General features: G+C 37.7%; 1 protein-coding gene across 3 annotated transcripts in view; it reads left to right on the top strand.

Moving 5' to 3' along the window:
- KPNA1 (karyopherin subunit alpha 1) overlaps nt 1–18,675 on the top strand; it is a 72,380-nt gene that overhangs the window by 14,671 nt on the left and 39,034 nt on the right. Inside the window, exons 2-3 of one of the 3 annotated variants that reach the window (XM_045902981.3) lie at nt 3,155–3,671; nt 9,306–9,439. In XM_045902981.3, coding sequence (XP_045758937.1) covers nt 9,311–9,439 — 129 coding nt within the window. In that variant the 5' untranslated portion in view covers nt 3,155–3,671; nt 9,306–9,310. Of the gene's footprint in view, nt 1–3,154; nt 3,672–3,703; nt 8,538–9,305; nt 9,440–18,675 lie in introns of those variants that run through there. The other 2 variants (XM_054504227.2, XM_045902982.3) reach the window with 2 other exon arrangements.

Genomic DNA, 18,675 nt, shown 5'->3' with positions numbered 1-18,675 from the left:
GTTTAGGGTCTGGTCCTTATGGTATAAAAATTACTATATTAGGGCACCTGGGTGGCTCAGTCATTAAGCATCTGCCTTTGGCTCAGGTCATGATCCCAGGGTCCTGGGATCGAGCCCTGCATCGGGCTCCCCGCTCAGCGGGAAGCCTGCTTCTCCCTCTCCCACTGCTTGTGTTCCCTCTCTTGCTGTGTCTCTGTCAAATAAATAAATAAAATCTTAAAAAAAAATTACTATATTAAAAATAATTTAACTCTATAGGCATTGTATGGAAGGTTGTCCAGAGTTAAAGCAAAAGTGCAGAATTGTGTTTATAATTTCCCATCGGTGTACAATAAAAACCAGAAGGATATGTGTATACTTGTATAACCAGTTTTTGAAAGGGTATGCGGAGAACTTGATGGTTACCTTTAGGCAGGGGTACATTTTCATTTATCTTTTTATACCCTTCTGTATTGTTTGTTTTTAATGTGAGCCATTTTTGTAATTTAAAAGGGAAGAATATTTCAAAGGCACAGATGCACTATATGGATGATAGAAATTACTAGTTTGAGCGTTGGAGTAATTTGTGAGTTCTCAGATACCACAATTTAACCAAAAAAGAAAGAGAAAACAGGTGCTGGCATTTCTCATGTCTGTGTACTTTTAAAGAGCAGTTGCTGTGATCGAATACAACTTAGTGCTAATCTTCATCAGTTGTACTTTCTAACGTCTGTCCTTTAATTTGTACTCTTCTGTTTTGTGGGTGTTTCTCTTTTAACTTCAACTGTTGAAATAGTTTCTATTCTTCACAACCTAGCTGAAACACCATCTTCTCTATGGAGCTATACCTCATCACTTTAGTCAGAAGAGATCTTTTTTTGAACCTTTAGAGCTATTTATAGCCATTTCTTCATTACACAAATATCAGGTGTGAGCTATATAAGGGCTAGACAGTGGGAGTACGCTTTCATCTTCTCTTTACCTTAGAAGGTAATATCCCCATTGTGCAAGTGAGGAAACCAAGGCTCACAGAAGTTTAGTATTTTTTCTACATCACTGTGCTAAGAAGTAAATTTGAAAACAGGATTTCAAGGCCAGCCCTCTTCTCTGGACTTGCTTTTTATGTCACTTTAATAAAAGGAAGCAAGTTAATAGTAGTTTTGTATGAGCCTTTCTTTCCTTTTAGATTTTTTTATATTTTAAAAAAAGTTTTTGCTATAATTTCAAGCTTATAGGAATTTTAAGAAGTGTACAAAGGTCCTCTTTTTACCCTTCAACCCCACTCCTCAGTTGTTCATTTTACCTTTTACTCCATTTGTTTTATCACTTTTTCTCTCTGTATATGTGTATTTCTAACATTGTCTTCCCTTAATTGTGTGCCCTTCCCCTCCATGTTGAGTACAGGCTTCCAATTACTGAAGTCCAATTGGTTTTTGGTATGGTAAAGATTTATCAAGTCTGCCCTGTTACCGTAGGCTTTCTCCTTTCTTTGACCTAAAACTTCTGATTCTTGAACTTGGGTCATCATTGTAACACTGCTATTATTATGCTATATTGTGATATTTCAGAGCCAAAATGCTGCTTGCTTCAGGAATCCAGCTTTTTTCTCTAGATCATTTCTCAGCACCGTTAAATAATTCCTTCATAATTATTTGCAAATTCTCATCTGCATTGCCTCTGCCTTTCAGTCCGATAAAGCTCAATCTGACAAATTACCACCAGGTGTATTGTATATATTAGTCTGTTTGGGCAGCCATAAAAAATACCACAGATTGGGCGGCTTAAACAACAGAAATCCATTTTATCCCAGTTCTGGAGGCTAGAAGTCCAAGATCAAGGTGCCAACAGGGTTGGTTTCCTGTGGGGCCTATCATCCTGACGTGTGGATGACTACCTTCTTGCTGTTTCCTCACATGGCCTTTTTGTGTGTGTACATAGGGGGTGGGGTTGGGGGAACAGATCTCAGGTGTCTCTTCCTCTTCTTGTAAGGACACTAGTTCTACTGGATTAGAACCCCACTCTTATGAACCCATTTAACCTTAATTACCTCCTTAAAGGCCCTATATCCAAATGTAGTCGTTATGGAAGTTAGGGCTTTAATACATAGTTGGTAGGGGGGAGCACAGTTCAGTACATAATAGTAGAACATCAGGTTTATAATCAGGAACCTAGGTTCATATCCTTGCTTTATCTTGTATTAAGTGTGTAACCCTGGCCAAGTCACTTAACCTCTTTTAGCATCTTGAATCCTTAACTGTGAAGGATGAGAATAGTAATTTCTTGCCTTGTATGTTTGTTGAGACATTCAGGTAGGGGCGCCTGGCTGGCTCAGTCGGTTAAGTGGCTGCCTTCGGCTCAGGTCATGATCCCAGGGTCCCCGGGATCGAGCCCCGCATTGGGCTCCCTGCTCGGCGGGGAGCCTGCCTCTCCATCTCCCTCTGCCTGCCTCTCTGCCTACCTGTTCTCTCTATCTCTCTGTCAAATAAATAAAATCTTTAAAAAAAAAAAAAGACATTCAGGTAAAATAGATGTTGCAACATAGCACATTATAAATCAAATGATTCTCAATCCAGGCTTGCAGTACAGTCATTCTTAAAAATAACTCTTTTGTGGGGCACCTGGGTGGCTCAGTTGGTTAAGCGTCTGCCTTCAGCTCAGGTCATGATCCCGGAGTCCCGGGATTGGGTCTTGCATCGGGCTCCCTGCTCAGTGGGGAGTCTGCCTCTCCCTCTGGCCCTCTCCCCTGTCATGTTCTCTCTCTATCTCTGTCTCTCAAATAAATAAAGAAAATCTTTAAAAAAAATAAAAATAAATTAAAAAAAAATAACTGATTTGTGAATTCCAGCCTGACCGCATGAGGAGCTCTACAGACCCACTCCCTAGAAAATTGGGGAAAACTTGAAAAACAACTATTAAAAGCTTCTGGAAATGGTCGAAGGGTGTACAGTAAATGAATAGCTTCCAGTTGGAGGGAAGGTTTTCTTGGGAGGAGCAGGACATTAGGATTTCTCATCCTACCCCTAGCTGCCTAGCTGCTGAAGCTAAGTTCTGGGTATATGTGGTGGAGAGGCAGAGAACTACCTTCTGCCCAATCCCCACTTGTGGAACAGAGGCTCTACCTGGGTGCAGAGCTGCTGGGAGTACTGGAGAATACATCATCTTTTCTGTTTTCTAGGGTGGTGATTCCATGTCAGAAGAGACAAGCTGAGAAAACCTTAGGCTGCCGCCTACCCTCAACAAAATATTCCACTGCTATAGGGGATAGCTCTGAAAGAAGTGTGCTGTTGTCTGCACCCCCAGCTTGGGGGTCTGGTTCAGAGATTTGGTAGGGTGCTTAGGGGGAGAAGCAGGTCATAAAATGCTCCTAATCTCTTCAAGGAATTGACTTACAAGGGAGCCCAGATAAGAATAATAGCTGACTTCTCAGCAGAAACAGTGGAGGCCAGAGGCAGTGTAATAATATATATGAAGTGCTCAAAGACAAATATAGTCAACCAAAAATCCTATATATCCAGCAAAGCTATCTTTTTAAAATGATAGTGAAATGAAGATTTTCCCAGGTAAACAGGAATTGAGAGAGTTTATTACTAGCAGACCCACCTTGCAAGAATGCTAAAGGAAGTTCTTTAAGCTGAAAGCAAGTGATCCCAGATGGTAATTTGAATCCATATGAACAAAGAGTACCAGTAAAGGTAATTATGTAATTTTCAAAGAGAATATTACCACATATTTTTTCTTCTTTTTACTCAAAACTGATTTAAAAAGCAGTTGTGTGGGGTGTGTGGGTGATGCAGTTGGTTAGGCATGTGACTCTTGGTTATGCTCAGGTCACAATCACAGGGTCACGAGATGGAGCCTTGTGTTGGGCTTGTGCTTAGTATGGAGTCTGCTTCAGATTCTCTCTCTCCCCATGCCTGCTTGTGCTAGCTCTTGCTCTCTTTCTCTCTCCTAAAATAAATAAATAAATCTTTTTAAAAAAGCAGTTGTATAAAATAATATGTGTATAATGTGTTCTTGGGCCTATAAGGTTTAGAAATGTAGTATATTTGTAATGTATCTGTCAATAGCAGCACGTAGAAGGTGAGTGGAGGCAAAACTATGTCAAGCTAAGGAAATGACTATATGTGATAAAGTCATAATTATAACATCGTGTATTGTTGGATTTGTAACATTAAATGTAATATGTATCACAACAATGCCATCAAATGGAGAAAAAGGCAATCGAACTATATAGCATAACATTTCTATATCTTACTGGAATTAAGCTGGTATAAGTCTGAAGCTGCTATAAGTTTGAAGTTGAAATGTATTGAGCAGCCCATACGGAGAAAAACTAAAAAAAAAAAAATTACAGTGAAAGGTCATTAAAGAAATTTAAGTCCTTCACTAGAAAATACCCACTTAATGCAAAAGAAAGCAGTCAAAGAGTAATAAAGGAAACAAAAAAGACATGAGACACGTAGAAAATGAAAAAGCAGTCATAAATCAACAACGTAAGCAATATTATTAAACATGAATTGATTAAACTATATAATAAAAAAAGGGCAGGTGTGCCTGGGTGGCTCAGTCGTTAAGCATCTGCCTTCGGCTCAGGTCATGATCCCGGAGTCCTGGGATAGAGCCCCGCATTGGGCTCCCTGCTCGGCGAGGAGCCTGCTTCTCCCTCTCCCACTCCCCCTGCTTGTTTTCCCTCTCTCGATGTGTCTCTCTCTGTCAAATAAATAAAATCTTTAAAAAAAAAAAAAAGGTGGAGATTGTCAGAGTATCCAATTATATGCTCTCTACAAGAGATGTACTTTAAAGATACAAATACATTGAAAGTATAAGGATGGAAGATCTATTATGCAAACAACAACCACAAGAAACTTGAGTGGCTATACTAATATCAGAAAAAATAGACTTAAAACAAAAAATGTTACTAGAGAGAAAGAGGGATGAAAGAGCCAATCCATTAGAAAGATAAAGGTTATAAATATATATGTACCTAATAACAGCACCAAAATACAAGAAGCAAAACCTGACAGAAATGAAGAGAAAAGTAGACAATATAGCGATAATGGTTGGGAGACTACGATATCCCACTTTTAGTAATGGACAAAACAACTAGGCATAAGATCAACAAAGAAACCACAGTATAAACCAACTAGAGCTAGGAGACATCTGTAGAATACCACCAGCACCCAGCAACAATAGAATATATATTCTTCTCAAGTGAATGTGGGACATTTTCAAGGATAAACCAAATGCTAGGCCACAAAACATCTTAAAAGGATTGAAATAATACAAAGGTTGTTCTCTGACCACAGTGGAAAGAAATTAGAAATCACTAACAAATTTGGGGAACTCACAAATATATGGAAATTAACATGCTCCCAAATAACCAGTAGGTCAAAGAAGAAATGAAAAGAGAAATCAGAAAATAGTTTGAGATAAATGAAAATGAATTTACCACTTAAGAAAACATGGGATACAGCTAAAGCAGTGCTTACAGGGAAACTTTTAGTAATAAATGCTTATATAAAGAAAGAAGAAAGGTCTCAAATTACTAACTAACCTTACACCTTAAGTCACTGGAAAAAGAAGAGCAAAGTAAACCTAAAACAAGCAGAAGGAGGAAAATAATAAAGCTGAGAGTAGAAATTAATGAACTAGAAAATAGGAAAAAAGTAGAGAAAATTAAGGAAACCAAAAACTGGTTCTTTGAAAAGATAAGCAAAATTGGCAGACTGACATAGAAAAAAAGAGGACTTAAATTACTTGAATCAGAAATAACAGAGGGACCATTACTACTGGGATTACAAAAATGGAAAGGATTATAAAGGAATACTATGAACAGCTGCATACCAATGAATTAACATAGCTTAGATAAAATGGACAATTTTTTTAAAGATTTATTCATTTATTTTCAAGAGCGCGAGCATGAGGGGGAGGGAGGGACAGAGGGAGAGAAAGAGAATCTCAAGCAGACTCCCTGCTGAGTGTGGACCCCATCACAGGATTTGATCTCACAACACTGAGATCTTGAGACCTGAACCGAAACCAAGAGTTGGACGCCCAACCGACTGAGTCACCCAGGCACCCCTAAAATGGAAAATTTTTTAGAAAGATGGCTGCTGAAGCTGACTTACATAGACAAACTGAATAGACCTATAGCAAGTGAAGAGATTGGATTAATCATGAAGCTACCCACAAAGAAAAGCACAGGCCCATATGGCTTCACTGCTAAATTCTACCAAACACTTAAAGAAGAATTAATACTAACTCTTCCTAAAAATTGAGAGGGAGAACACTTCCCAACTTATTTTATGAAGCTAGTATTAGTGTTACCCTGATACCAAAGACATCACAAGAAAACTACAGACCACTATCTCTTATGAAGATGAACACAAAAATCCTCAAAATACTAGCAAACCTAATTCACCAGCATATAAAAAGAATTTTACACCACGATCAAGTGGCATAATATCCCAGAAATGCAAAGTTAGTGTGAAGTTCACTAACCAATTAATATAACATATCAGGAAATAAAAAACAAAAGTCACATTGTTCTCAGAATAGACACAAAAAAAATTTGACAAAATCTAACACCCTTTAACTGATAAAAACACTCAAAAAACGAGGTCTAGAAGGGAACTTTCTCAACATGAATAAAGACACCTATGAAAAACTCAAAGATAACATCATACTTAATGGGGAAAACTGAACACTTTTCCTCTACAATCAGAAATAAGACAAGAGTGCCTGCTTTCTCCATTTCTATTTGACATTATATTAGAGGTTCTAGCTATGGCAGTTTTGAAAAAAAAAATAAGGAAAAGAAAGAAAAATACACAAAGGCTTCAAGATTGGAAAGAAAGAAACAAAACTGTCTCTCATAGAGGATATGATTTTGTATGAAATGACTTAGAAAATCCACTAAAAAAATATTAGTACTAATAACAAGTTCAGCAAAGTTGCAAAATACAAAATCAGTATACAAAAATTAATTGTGTTTCTATAGACTTGTCGTGAACAATCCAAAAGTGAGATTAAGAAAAAAATTCCATTTTTTAAAAAACATATTTTATTTATTTATTCATGAGAGTCAGAGAGAGAGAGAGAGACGCAGAGGCAGAGGGAGAAGCAGGCTCCCCACTTAGCAGGGAGCCCGATGCGGGACTCGATCCCAGGACCCTGGGATCATGACCTGAGCCGAAGGCAGACGTTTAACCATCTGAGCCACCCAGGCGCCCGAAAAATATTCCATTTATAATAGCATCAAAAAAATTAAGACAGGAATAAATTTAACAAAAGAAGTGTAAAACACTGGAAACTACAAAATATTGTTGAAAGAAACTAGAGAAGATCTAAGAGAAAAATATCCTGTCTGTGGATTGGAAGATTGAACATTAAGATGGCAATACTCCCCACATTAACCTACAGATTCAGTGTAGTCCATATCAGAATCCCAGCTGACTTCTTTGTAGAAATTGACAAACTAATCCTAAAAATCATATGGAATTGCAGGGTGTCTGGAAGAGCCAAAACAATCTTGAAAAAGAATAAGATAGGAGAACTTATACTTCCTGATTTCAAAACTTACTACAAAAATGGTAGTCAAGATTGTGTGGAATCAGCACAAGGATATACATACAAATCAATGGAATATAATTGAGTTGAGAAATAAAGCCATATAGATGTGGTTAATTTGTCTTTCAACAAGGGTGTCAGGACCATTAGATGGAGAAATGGTGCCTGGAACAAATGGGTAGCCATATGTGAAATAATGTAGTTGTACCCTTACCTCATACCATGAATAATAATTAACTCAAAGTAGATGACAGACCTAAATGTAAGAGCTAAAACTTTAAAACTCTTAGAAGGAAATTTAGGATTAAGAATCCCTAAGTATGACACTAAAAGCATGAGCAACAACAACAAAAAGATTAATTTGGACTTCATCAAAATTAAAAACTTTTGTGCTTCAAAGGACACCATTAAGAAAGCGTAAAGAAAACCTATAGAGTGAAAGAAAATATTTAAAAACTGTATATCTGATAAGGGACTTTTTTTTTAAGAGGTCCATTTTTTTTTGAGAGAGAGCATGCTGGAGGGAAAAGGGAAGCAGACTCTGCACTGAGCAGGGAGCCTGATGCAGGGCTTGATTACGTGACCCTGAGGTAACGAGCTGACCTGAAACCAAGAGTTAGATGCTCAACCAACTGAGCCTCTCAAGCACCACTCTGATAAGGGACTTCTATCTAGAATATATGAAGAATTCTTATAACTTAATGATAAAAAAAGACAATTTAAACAAATAGTGTTGGGAAAATTGGACAGCCACATGCAGAAGAATGAAACTGGACCATTTCCTTACACCACACACAAAAATAGACTCAAAATGGATGAAAGACCTAAATGTGAGACAGGAATCCATCAAAATCCTAGAGGAGAACACAGGCAGCAACCTCTTCGACCTCAGCCGCAGCAACTTCTTCCTAGAAACATCGCCAAAGGCAAGGGAAGAAGCAAGGGCAAAAATGAACTATTGGGACTTCCTAGAGACAATTTAAAAATGGGTAAAGATTGTGAATAGACTTTTTTTTTTTTTTATGGAGGATATACAGTTAGAAAATAAATATGTGAAAGGACAGCAGACACCAAAAATTGTGATAGTGGAGAAATCGTCAGCCCTTGTACACTGCTGGTGGGAATGTAAAATAGTGCAGCACTTTGGAAAAATAGTTTGGCAGTTCCTCAAACAATCATTGAGTTACAATGTTACCTAGCAGTTCGATTCCTAGGTGTATGCCCCCAAAAAATGAAAACCTATGTCTACATAAAAACTTGTCCATAGATGTTTATGGAAGCATTATTCATAATAGCCAAAAAGTGGAAAGAACCCAAATGTCTATCAGTTGATGAGTAGGTATAAAATATAATGGGGTATATCCATATGATGGGATATTATTCAGCCATAAAAGAATAAAGTACTGATACATGTTGCAACATAGATGAACTTTGAAGATATACTAAATGAAAGAATCCAGGCACAAAAGATCACGCATATGATTTTATTCGTATGAAATATCCTGAATAGGAGTGATAGCCAGTAGGAGTGATAGTACACACTTTCTTTTTGAGGTGATAAAAATGTTTAAAAATGGACTGTGGTAATGGTTGTGCATAGATGTGAAAATGTGAAAGCTATTGACTTGTACACTTTAATAAAGCTGTTAAAAGTAACCATTTCTGGTGTCCTTATGCAGTGAGGCTGGGCTATTAGAATAACAAGAGCTCTTTACCATAAGCCAAGCTCATTTGTTCTCTTTGTCTCATTTTTGTAGAAATCATGACTACCCCAGGAAAAGAGAACTTTCGCCTGAAAAGTTACAAAAATAAGTCCCTGAATCCTGATGAAATGCGCAGGAGGAGGGAGGAAGAGGGACTGCAGTTACGTAAGCAGAAAAGAGAAGAGCAGGTAAATCCTTTACCCTTATTAATTTATTTAAAAGAACTTAATTTTCCATTTTAAGCCTGAAACTACTTTATTTTAATTTTGATTGTGTTAGATATGTGTATGTGTGTAAATATACATCTCCGCCATCATAAAATCAGCGTGTTTTGGGAGTAGGGAAGAGGAGGTGATGAAAAGCAGAATACAAGAATAAATAAATCTCTCAGGTTCTCATATTTCCAATACAACCACTGTTTAATCTTTTGGCCTGTTTAGTGTATTTTCTTTTTTTAAAGTTGCAACTTGTTTAAGATTTTATGTGCATGTTTGTTAATGTATTCTCAAGTGACCAGTAAAATGCTGTTTTTCATTATAAACTTTAATATGAAAATTTGTAAACATACAAAATTATAGATGGTGAACCTCATAAACTCATCCTTTGCATTCAGTAATTGTCAATAATTTGCCGTACTTGCTTCATGTCTATCTTTACATTTCTTTATTATGTAGTATTTTAAAGCAAAAATCTCAAGGAATATGTCTTTTCACCCCTAAATTAATTATGTATGATTCATTAGGACATTGATTTTTGATCTTTTTTTTTTTTTACTTTTGGTCATTTTTAACCTGAGAACGTCTAAACATCCACAGGAGTATTTGGGACTAACTCTCACTTTACCTTCCTCTAAAAATGCCTAGAATGAATGGTATATCCCTTATGGCAAAGAAATTTAAAGACACTTAGGTGACTTTTTTTTTTTTTTTTTTTTTTTTGCTAAGGAGAGACTTTTGAGCTTGGAAGGACCATTTGATCCCCATGCTACAAAAGCTCCATAAAAGGCAAATGAGTCAGAATCTTTCATACCTGAGAAATAAGGTAATCTGTCATAAATATTTTGCAGTTATAGTGAGCTGGTCTCAAAATACACTGTTCTTTTGAGTAACACTGCACTGGAAAATCCAGTTAGTTAAAGTCCAAGAGTACATTACAACCTCAGTGTTTTTTTTGTTAGGGCTGTAGATGTTTGAATCAAACACTGTCATTACTATTATTTTTTAGGCAAAGAGAGTTTGTAATATTATAATAGAGTTTATATTAAGTGCAGTAAATTAGGAGTTATCACTTATTCATAAAAGGATGAGTTTCTCTGGGTTTCTTGTTACCTCTTTATTCATCTGTCTTATTTGAAGTGGAACCTTTTTTTTGAATGAACTTTTGTATTAGCTTCTATTTTGGAGGTAAATTCCAGAAATCATAATAACATTGTTACATATTTATATTCACATATGTGAAGGTGAATACATGGATATATACACATGAGCCCAAGTATAGGTCTGAATATAACCGCCAGCTTATGCATCATATTTGGCATAAAACCATTTGAAGATGTAATAATGATCCTCTGTCATTAACAGTGTTCATTTTATTCTCTTCTTGGTGATGGGTGATGTCATGTAATTAGACTTCATTGTAAAGTTTATATAAATAAAATAAATTTTTCGTATTTACTTACCTGCCTGAAGACAAATGCTCTTATCCTTAATATATCAACTGGCAAGTATGGCCCCATATATTGGACTAAAAATATTTGTAGTTGAAATTCTGTCATGTTCATTGTATGAGATCTAAAATTGTGCTATGGCTTTAGTAAGTTTCTGTGATAAGTTTTTGGAATATTGCTCTATTTAAAATCTTAATTTTTTTATGTCATATGTGCTGTATTATGTAGAGAGACCTGGTAAAACCAGTCAGGCTTCTTAATATAACAGTATATATTTCATGCCTAATTTGTAAAATAGTAAATATTAGTAAAATATAGATTCATTTAGGTACTATTTATCTTTCCACAGTCACAGGCTTACGCCAGCTGAAGAGCTAGATGTGAGGGTACCACAGGAGTTGATGTTGCCAAGTGCACAAAAGATAACTAACTGCATCTTTGAGGGCTAGGCTATCCTTTTATCAGACTAACATTTAATTTTTGTTATATCTAGGCAGCACTTTATAAATGACCTCTATCCATTTGGCACTTATAGACCAACCTAAAATTTATTTTTGGCAAAAAATTTTACCAGTTGGTGTCATTCTGATTGAGCCAGTACTTGAAAATTTGAATTAAGCAGACTCTTGTTAATTCAGAGTGAATAGGTAACCTAGTGCTGTTGAAAAGTTCATAAAACCCATCATGATGAAGAATGGAGGTTTGCTTGATGTTTTTAGTTATAAGAAATATCTTGTGAAGTGAGCGAGTTGATAAACTTGTGGACAGGCAACTTTTCCCGTTGATTAACTTGGTTGACAAGTTCAGTCAACATGTAATCTGTAGTTAAGGTGTAGAGATCATGATTGTTTTGGCAGTTTTTTCTTTTTTCTTTTTTCTTGTTGTTTTAAAGATGTATTTATTAGAGGGGCGCCTGGGTGGCTCAGTTGGTTAAGCGACTGCCTTCAGCTCAGGTCATGATCCTGGAGTCCCGGGATTGAGTCCCGCATCGGGCTCCCTGCTCAGCGGGGAGTCTGCTTCTCCCTCTGACCCTCCCCCCTCTCGTGAGCTCTCTCTCTCTCTCTCATTCTGTCTCAAATAAACAAAATCTTAAAAAAAAAAAAAAAAGATGTATTTATTAGAGAGAGCACAAGCAGAGGGAGAGGGAGAAGCAGACTCCCTGCTGAGCAGGGAGCCAGACATGGGGCTCGATCCCAGGATCCCGAGATTATGACCCGAGCCGAAGGCAGCCGTTTAACCGGCTGAGCCACCCAGTTTTTTCTTTTTTAAAACCTATTTTTCTCTGAGTAAGACATGCACAGTTGAAAAAGTTAAGTAGTACTACAGTACTTGAAACCAAACCACCAATGTTCCTGGTTTCATTCCCAAGTAAACCACTTTCAATCCTCTTGACTATTTGTCAATTTAAAATATTACCTATTGGTGTTCTGTTATGGTAGGTGAAGATTTAAGCTCTTATACTGCTTTTCCCTTGCATGTATTCTCAGTATAGTTATACTACAGTACGTAAGTATTATTTATTGCTGAACTGAATAGTATACCGTGATTACATTTCCTTTCTTTATACTTTGTTTTTCCTGTAGTTAATTGTCTGATTTTGTACCTGTTTAGCTTCATATTCCTGGCTGTCTTTTCATTCTCTTCTACAGCTCTTTTAAATTATTTTTATCTGATTTTCTGTGTGGTTAAACTTCTCAGATAATTTTCAGTTCCATATTTTTTCTGCTGGAGACCTTCACCCTATATTTTTTGTCCTTTTGCGCCAGTCAGAATTGTTTATCCTGTGTTCTAGCTGTATAGCTGTAGTTTTAGGACTTCCCTCTGCTTGGAATTTCTCATGTCTTATCTTGTCATCATCCTTGTAATGTAAATGGTATGGTATTTTCAATTTCAAATTCTACTTGTTGGTCAGCAATTGTATTAAAGATCATAACAGTATCTGCCATTCCATATTAAAAGACCACTACTTGTGGATGTAAATTTACTTATTAGGTGTGATTTTGGAGTCATGTGAATGCTTTAAATAATTGTGAAACAAAAAGAAATCATAATGAAGGATTAAACAAGAGGAATTAAATGGCCCTGTGTGTCATGCTTGTGGCTAAACCACACAGAGAGGAAATACTTTAATACACGAATATGGCAAAATGATTAATTTTCTCTATTGGGCTGTATTTTAAGGACAAAAAGAAGTATAAACAAATCTTCAACTGCTTTCGTAATCATATAGGATTGGCCCTGAAACCATGTGTATTTGTATATGGATATAGCAAATAGCTATGTTAATATTAGGGACCTGGATTTTTTTAGATTAAGAAAGAATAGAAATATAAAATCAAAGAAGTTATATAAATTTGAATAGGTAGTATCAGTAGGGATTCATGATGTATTTTCTTAAAACACACATACACACACAAAACCCAGTTCTGTCCTAGAAAGGCGTAGAAATAGCGAAATACCTTGTATCAGTGAGCACCTCTAGCACCCTGAGATTGTGGTCATTAGAGAATTTTCCTGTCAAGGGACCAAGGCTTCTTGGAAAAAACACCTGAATCTCGATTAGAGATAGGGAATATTCAAGGTGAATGTGTAGTATTTTTTCATAACATAGAGCAAGGAAGTTTTAAGACCATCAAAACTTGTGTTGAAAAGACTCAGGAGATAGCTTGAACAGGCTCCCATTAGTTGTTAAGTGGGATAGTTTGAGTATTAGAAAGGGCACTTTGAGGACTTCTGCTTCCAGCCAAAGGGAATAGCAGGGCTCAGATTTACCCTACTACCTGAAACAAACCAAGAATAAACAGACAAAATACATGAAACAGTAGTTCAAGACACCAGACATTAACCAGTGCAGGACAGTGATCTCTAGAGATAGGAAACCAATGAGACGAGCCCTGTGGTTGCTTCAGCTTATTGCCCAAGAGAGTTTCCAAGTTGCAACACAGGGGAAGGGAACTAAAGACCATGCACGGCCTTCCTGAGTTGAGGAGACAGAGCTGAGAGTCGGAGGAGATCAGGTCATCCATTCATAGGAGGGAATACCAAAAGGGAGAGACATGTGTATAGAGAAAGGAGCCTGGAGATTTTCAGAGTGTTTCTTTGCATATTCAGCAGAGTACTGACCATCATATGTGCTTGGGGAGACTGCTCAAGGCTAGAGAAACTATCATCCACAAAGATTAGAGGGAACAGTGCCTGGCCCTCGCACAGTGCTGAGAAGAGTCCCTGTTTCTCTAGCCAGACTGGAAAAACTCATCTTTCACAGGACATTAGGTAGAGTATTCAGGAGATTCTTACTTCAGTAGTGGAGATTAATTAGCCATAGACTTATTTCTGCTCCAGACCTCCCTAATAAATCATAAAAGCACGATCCAAGAGGTTGCTCAAACTGCAGTTTTTAGTTTTTTCTTAATTAGTAATCACATAGGAAAAACAAATACTTGAATTTCTCCACTTTTTCATTTTCAAAATAATGAGTTGGTTTCTTAGCATCCTCCAGAGGGAACAGGAATGTGTGTATTTTAATATTATTAGGAATTCACAGGGTTAAAATAGATGTATTGCAGGTTATTTCAGCAATTTTTTCTATGTTTTTAAACTTTATGACTGTATAATTGACATACAGTAGAGTGTACAGTTTGTTAAATTCTGACATATGTATCATCACCATAATTAAGATAGTGAACATATTTATTGCTCTCAAAATTTTCCTGGTATACCTTTGTGGTACCTTTTCCCCACCCCTCACCTATCTCCAAACAACTTCTAATCTGTTTTCAGTCACTACTGATTACTTTGCATAAATGACTGATACAATATATGTTCTATTTTGTCTGGCTTCTGTCAGTCAGCTTAATCATTTTGAGATTCATGCATGTTGTGTGTATCAGTTCATTCATTTTATTGTTGAGTAGCAATCTGTTGTAAAAATAAAACCACAATTGGTTTATCCATTCACCTGTTGATGGCAGTTTGGATTGTTTCCAGTTTTCGGTGATTGTAAATAGAGCTGCTCATCAATGAACATTGATGGACAGCTCTTCGTATGGACATATATTTCCATTTCTCCAGGATAGATATCTAGGAGGAGAATGGCTGGGTTGTATAGTAGGTGTGTACTTAGGAGGCTGTCAACTATTTGCTAAAATGGCTTGTACTACTTTATCTTCACATCTGCGGTATATGAGCATTTCATTTGCTCCATCTCCTTGTGAGCATTTGGTATGGTCAGTCTTTCTAATTTTATCTAGTCTAAGGTGTGCCTAGTAGTATGTCATTATGGTTTTATTTTGCACTTCCCTAATGACTGAAGTTGAGAGCATCTTTTCATGTGCTTATTTGCCATCTGTATATTTACCTTAGTGAAGTCTGTTTAGTTTCTTAATTGAGTTGTTTCTGGATGCAAGTCTTTTGTTGGATATGCTTTTAAAATATTTTCTCCCAGTCAGTGGCTTGCCTTTTCACTTTCAGAAGTGCTGTTTGAAGAGCAAAAGGTTTCGATTTTGGAATTCCATGTATCAGCTTTTTTCTTTTATGGATTGTGCTTTGTGTGTCAAATCTAAGAATCTTTATCAAAGCCAAGGTCACTGAAGATTTTCTCCTGTTTTAAGAAGTTTTATTGTTAAAGTTTAAATGTAGGTCTATGATTATTTGCATTTAATTTTTGTATATAATGTGAGGTAAGGGCTTCCCCCCTCTTTTTTCCCCCATTTTTTTACATACGGCTTTCCATTTTTTCAGATGTCATTTATTGAAACGATTGTTTCTCCTCATTGAATTGCCTTACACCCTTTTACATTCAATTGACTATTTCTCTGTCGGTCTGGTTTCTGAACTTCTGTTCCATTTGTTTATCTGTCTTATATACCACACTGTCTTGATTACTGTAGCTTTTATAGTAAGTCTTGAAATCATATTACTAGCCCTCTAACCTTGTTCTTCTCTCCATAGATTGTTCTGGCTGTTACAGGTCCTTTGCATTTTTATATCAACTTTAGAATCAGCTTGTCAATTTGTACACAAAAGCCTGCTCTGAGGATTTGATTGTGATTGTGTCAGATCTGTAGGTCAGCTTGGGGAGAACTGATAATCGTAACAATGAGTCTTCTGACTCATAAGCACCACATCTCCATTTATTTAGATCCATAATATCTCTCAGGGATTTGTAGGTTTGCTTTTTTTTAAAGACTTATTTATTTGAGAGAGAGAGAGAGAAAGAGAGCACAAGCAGGAGGTGCAGAGGGAGAGAGAGAATCTCAAGCAGACTCTTTGCTGAGTGTGGAGCCTGACATGGTGCTCAATCTCATGACACTGAGATCAGGACCTGAGCCAAAACCAAGAGTCGGACACTTAACTGACTGTGCTACCCAGGTGCCCCGATTTGTAGTTTTTTGGTCAGATTTTTCCCTACGTATAGTATAGTTTTGATGCTATTGCAGATGGTATCTTTTGAATTTTAGTTTTCGATTGTTCATTGTTAATATTTAGAATCCCCTGGGACTCACTGGGAGAGACGGTTCCCCCATCTTGGAGCACGTCTGGGAGAGGTGACAGGGACAAAAGAGTTAGTGGGCACCATTTCCTTCCCCCGCCCCTCAGCATAGGTGCAGAGACACCTGCTGAGGGTGGCTAACTTGGACGCTGGTTCTTTGCTGTGCTTTACTTCACACTCCACGCCCCTGCACTTTGGTGTGACTACCCTTCTGGGACAAACCTGCATCTGTCCAGTGTAGTGAGACCCTCCCCCAGAAGACCGGCACAGGCCCATGCCATGCCAAGTCCATAAAGTTTGGAGTTTTAAAACTCAGCACACCTGCTTGGGATAGACCCCAAGGTGCACTGCGCTACCGGGCAGGCAGACGGCTGGGACACAGACAGGGTGAAGGCAGTGAGCTGAGGGATGCCTGGGACACACGAGGGGAGATTGTTTGCTCTCCTGGGAGGGCTTCCTGGACAGTGGTGCGTGCAGACTCTCCGGGGACTAGGGAGCTGGCTGATATCATTTTCCTCCCCTCCCCCCCTTAGCATAAACTAACTTCAGTAAGCAGCACAGTGCCAACAGTGGCCTAAACTGCTTACACCAAGCCCTGCCCCCTGTGCTCTGCAGGTTTTGTTTTACTGGGGCAGTTGTGCTAGAGAACCAGAGCAGCAGGCCCCTCCTCCAGAAGACCAGCACAAACCCCTACATACACCATGTCTGCTGACCCTAGAGTTCTGCAAAGCTTCAGCTCTGGTGAAAGTAGCATCACGTCTCTTTAGCCAGCAGACCAGAGCACATCTAGTTAAAACTCACCACACTCTGACCAAGGTCCAAACACTCCCCACTGCAGGCAAGGAGAAGCTCTGCAGATGACTGACCTGAGGGACAGAGCAGCCAAAACACAGCAGCTGAGTGCATACAGCACGCACCAGAGACACTTCTAAAGTGCCAGGCTCTGGACAGCATATGACCTCTTCTCCATAAAGTCATTACTCTCAGGAGCAGGAAACATAACAGGCTTTCCTAACACACAGAAGAAGACAGAGACCTACACAAAATGCCAAGACAGGAATTTATCCCAAAAGAAAGAACAAGAAAAGGTCATGGCCAGGGGTCTAATCAAAACAGATAGAAATAATATGCCTGATCCAGAATTTAAGGCAGCAGTCATAAGGATATTAGCTGGGCTTGAGAAGAGCATAGAACACACTAGGAAGTCTCTTACTGCAGAGATAGAAGACCAAAAAAACTAGTCAGGCTGAAATGAAAAATGCAGTAACTGAGATTTGAAGCCAACTGGATGTAATGACCACAAGGATGGAAGAAGCAGAGGAATGAATAAGTGATATAGAAGATTACGGAAATTAATGAAGTTGAAAGGAAGAGGGAAAGAAAAATATTAGATCATGAATGTAGATTTAGGCAACTCAGTGATTCTATAAAGTGTAATAATGTTTGTATCATAGAGTCCTAGAAGAAGAAGAGAGGGAAAGGGGGGCAGAAGGTTTATTTGAGGAAGTTATAGCTGAAAACTTCCCTAATGTGGAAACAGACATCTAAATCCAGGAGGCACAGACAACTCCCATCAAAATCAACAAAAGCAGGCCAATACCAAGATATATTGTAGTTAAATTTGCAAAATATAGAGATAAGGAAAAAAAAAATCCTAAAAGCAGTAAGACAAAAGAAGTCCCTAACTTACAAGGGAAGACAAATAAGGTTAGCAGCAGATCTCTCCTCAGAAACTTGGCAGGCAAGAAGGGAGTGGAATGATATATTCAACATGCTGAATGAGAAAAACCAGCCAAGAATACGTTATCCAGCAAGGTTGCCATTCAGAGTAAAAGAAGAGATAAAAAGAGTTTCCCAGACCAACAAAAACTAAAGTAGTTCGTGACCACTAAACCAGCCCTGCAGGAAATATTAAAGGGGACTCTTTGGGAAAGAAAGACCCAAATCAACAAAGATTAGAAAGGAACAGAGAAAATCTCCAGAAACAATGACAGAACGGTAATAAAATGGCACTAAATTCATATCTATCAATAATTACTCTGAATGTAAGTGGACTAAATGCTCCAGTTAAAAGACATAGGGTGTCAGAGTGGCTAAAAAAAAAAAGACCCATCTATATGCTGCCTATAAGAGACTGATTTGAGACCTAAAGACACCTGCAGATTGAAAGTGAGGGGCTGGAGAACCATTTATCATGCAAATGGATGTCGGAAGAACGCCGAAATAGCAATACTTGTATCAGACAAACTAGATTTTAAAACAAAGAC

Source organism: Mirounga angustirostris, unplaced genomic scaffold, assembly GCF_029215605.1.
Source record: "Mirounga angustirostris isolate CCGP_5_RB_7025 unplaced genomic scaffold, mMirAng1.0.hap1 SCAF_1, whole genome shotgun sequence".
NCBI classification, from domain to species: Eukaryota; Metazoa; Chordata; class Mammalia; order Carnivora; family Phocidae; genus Mirounga; species Mirounga angustirostris.
The sequence above is the reverse complement of the archived record's forward strand: the minus strand, read 5'-3'. Positions and strand labels throughout refer to the sequence as shown.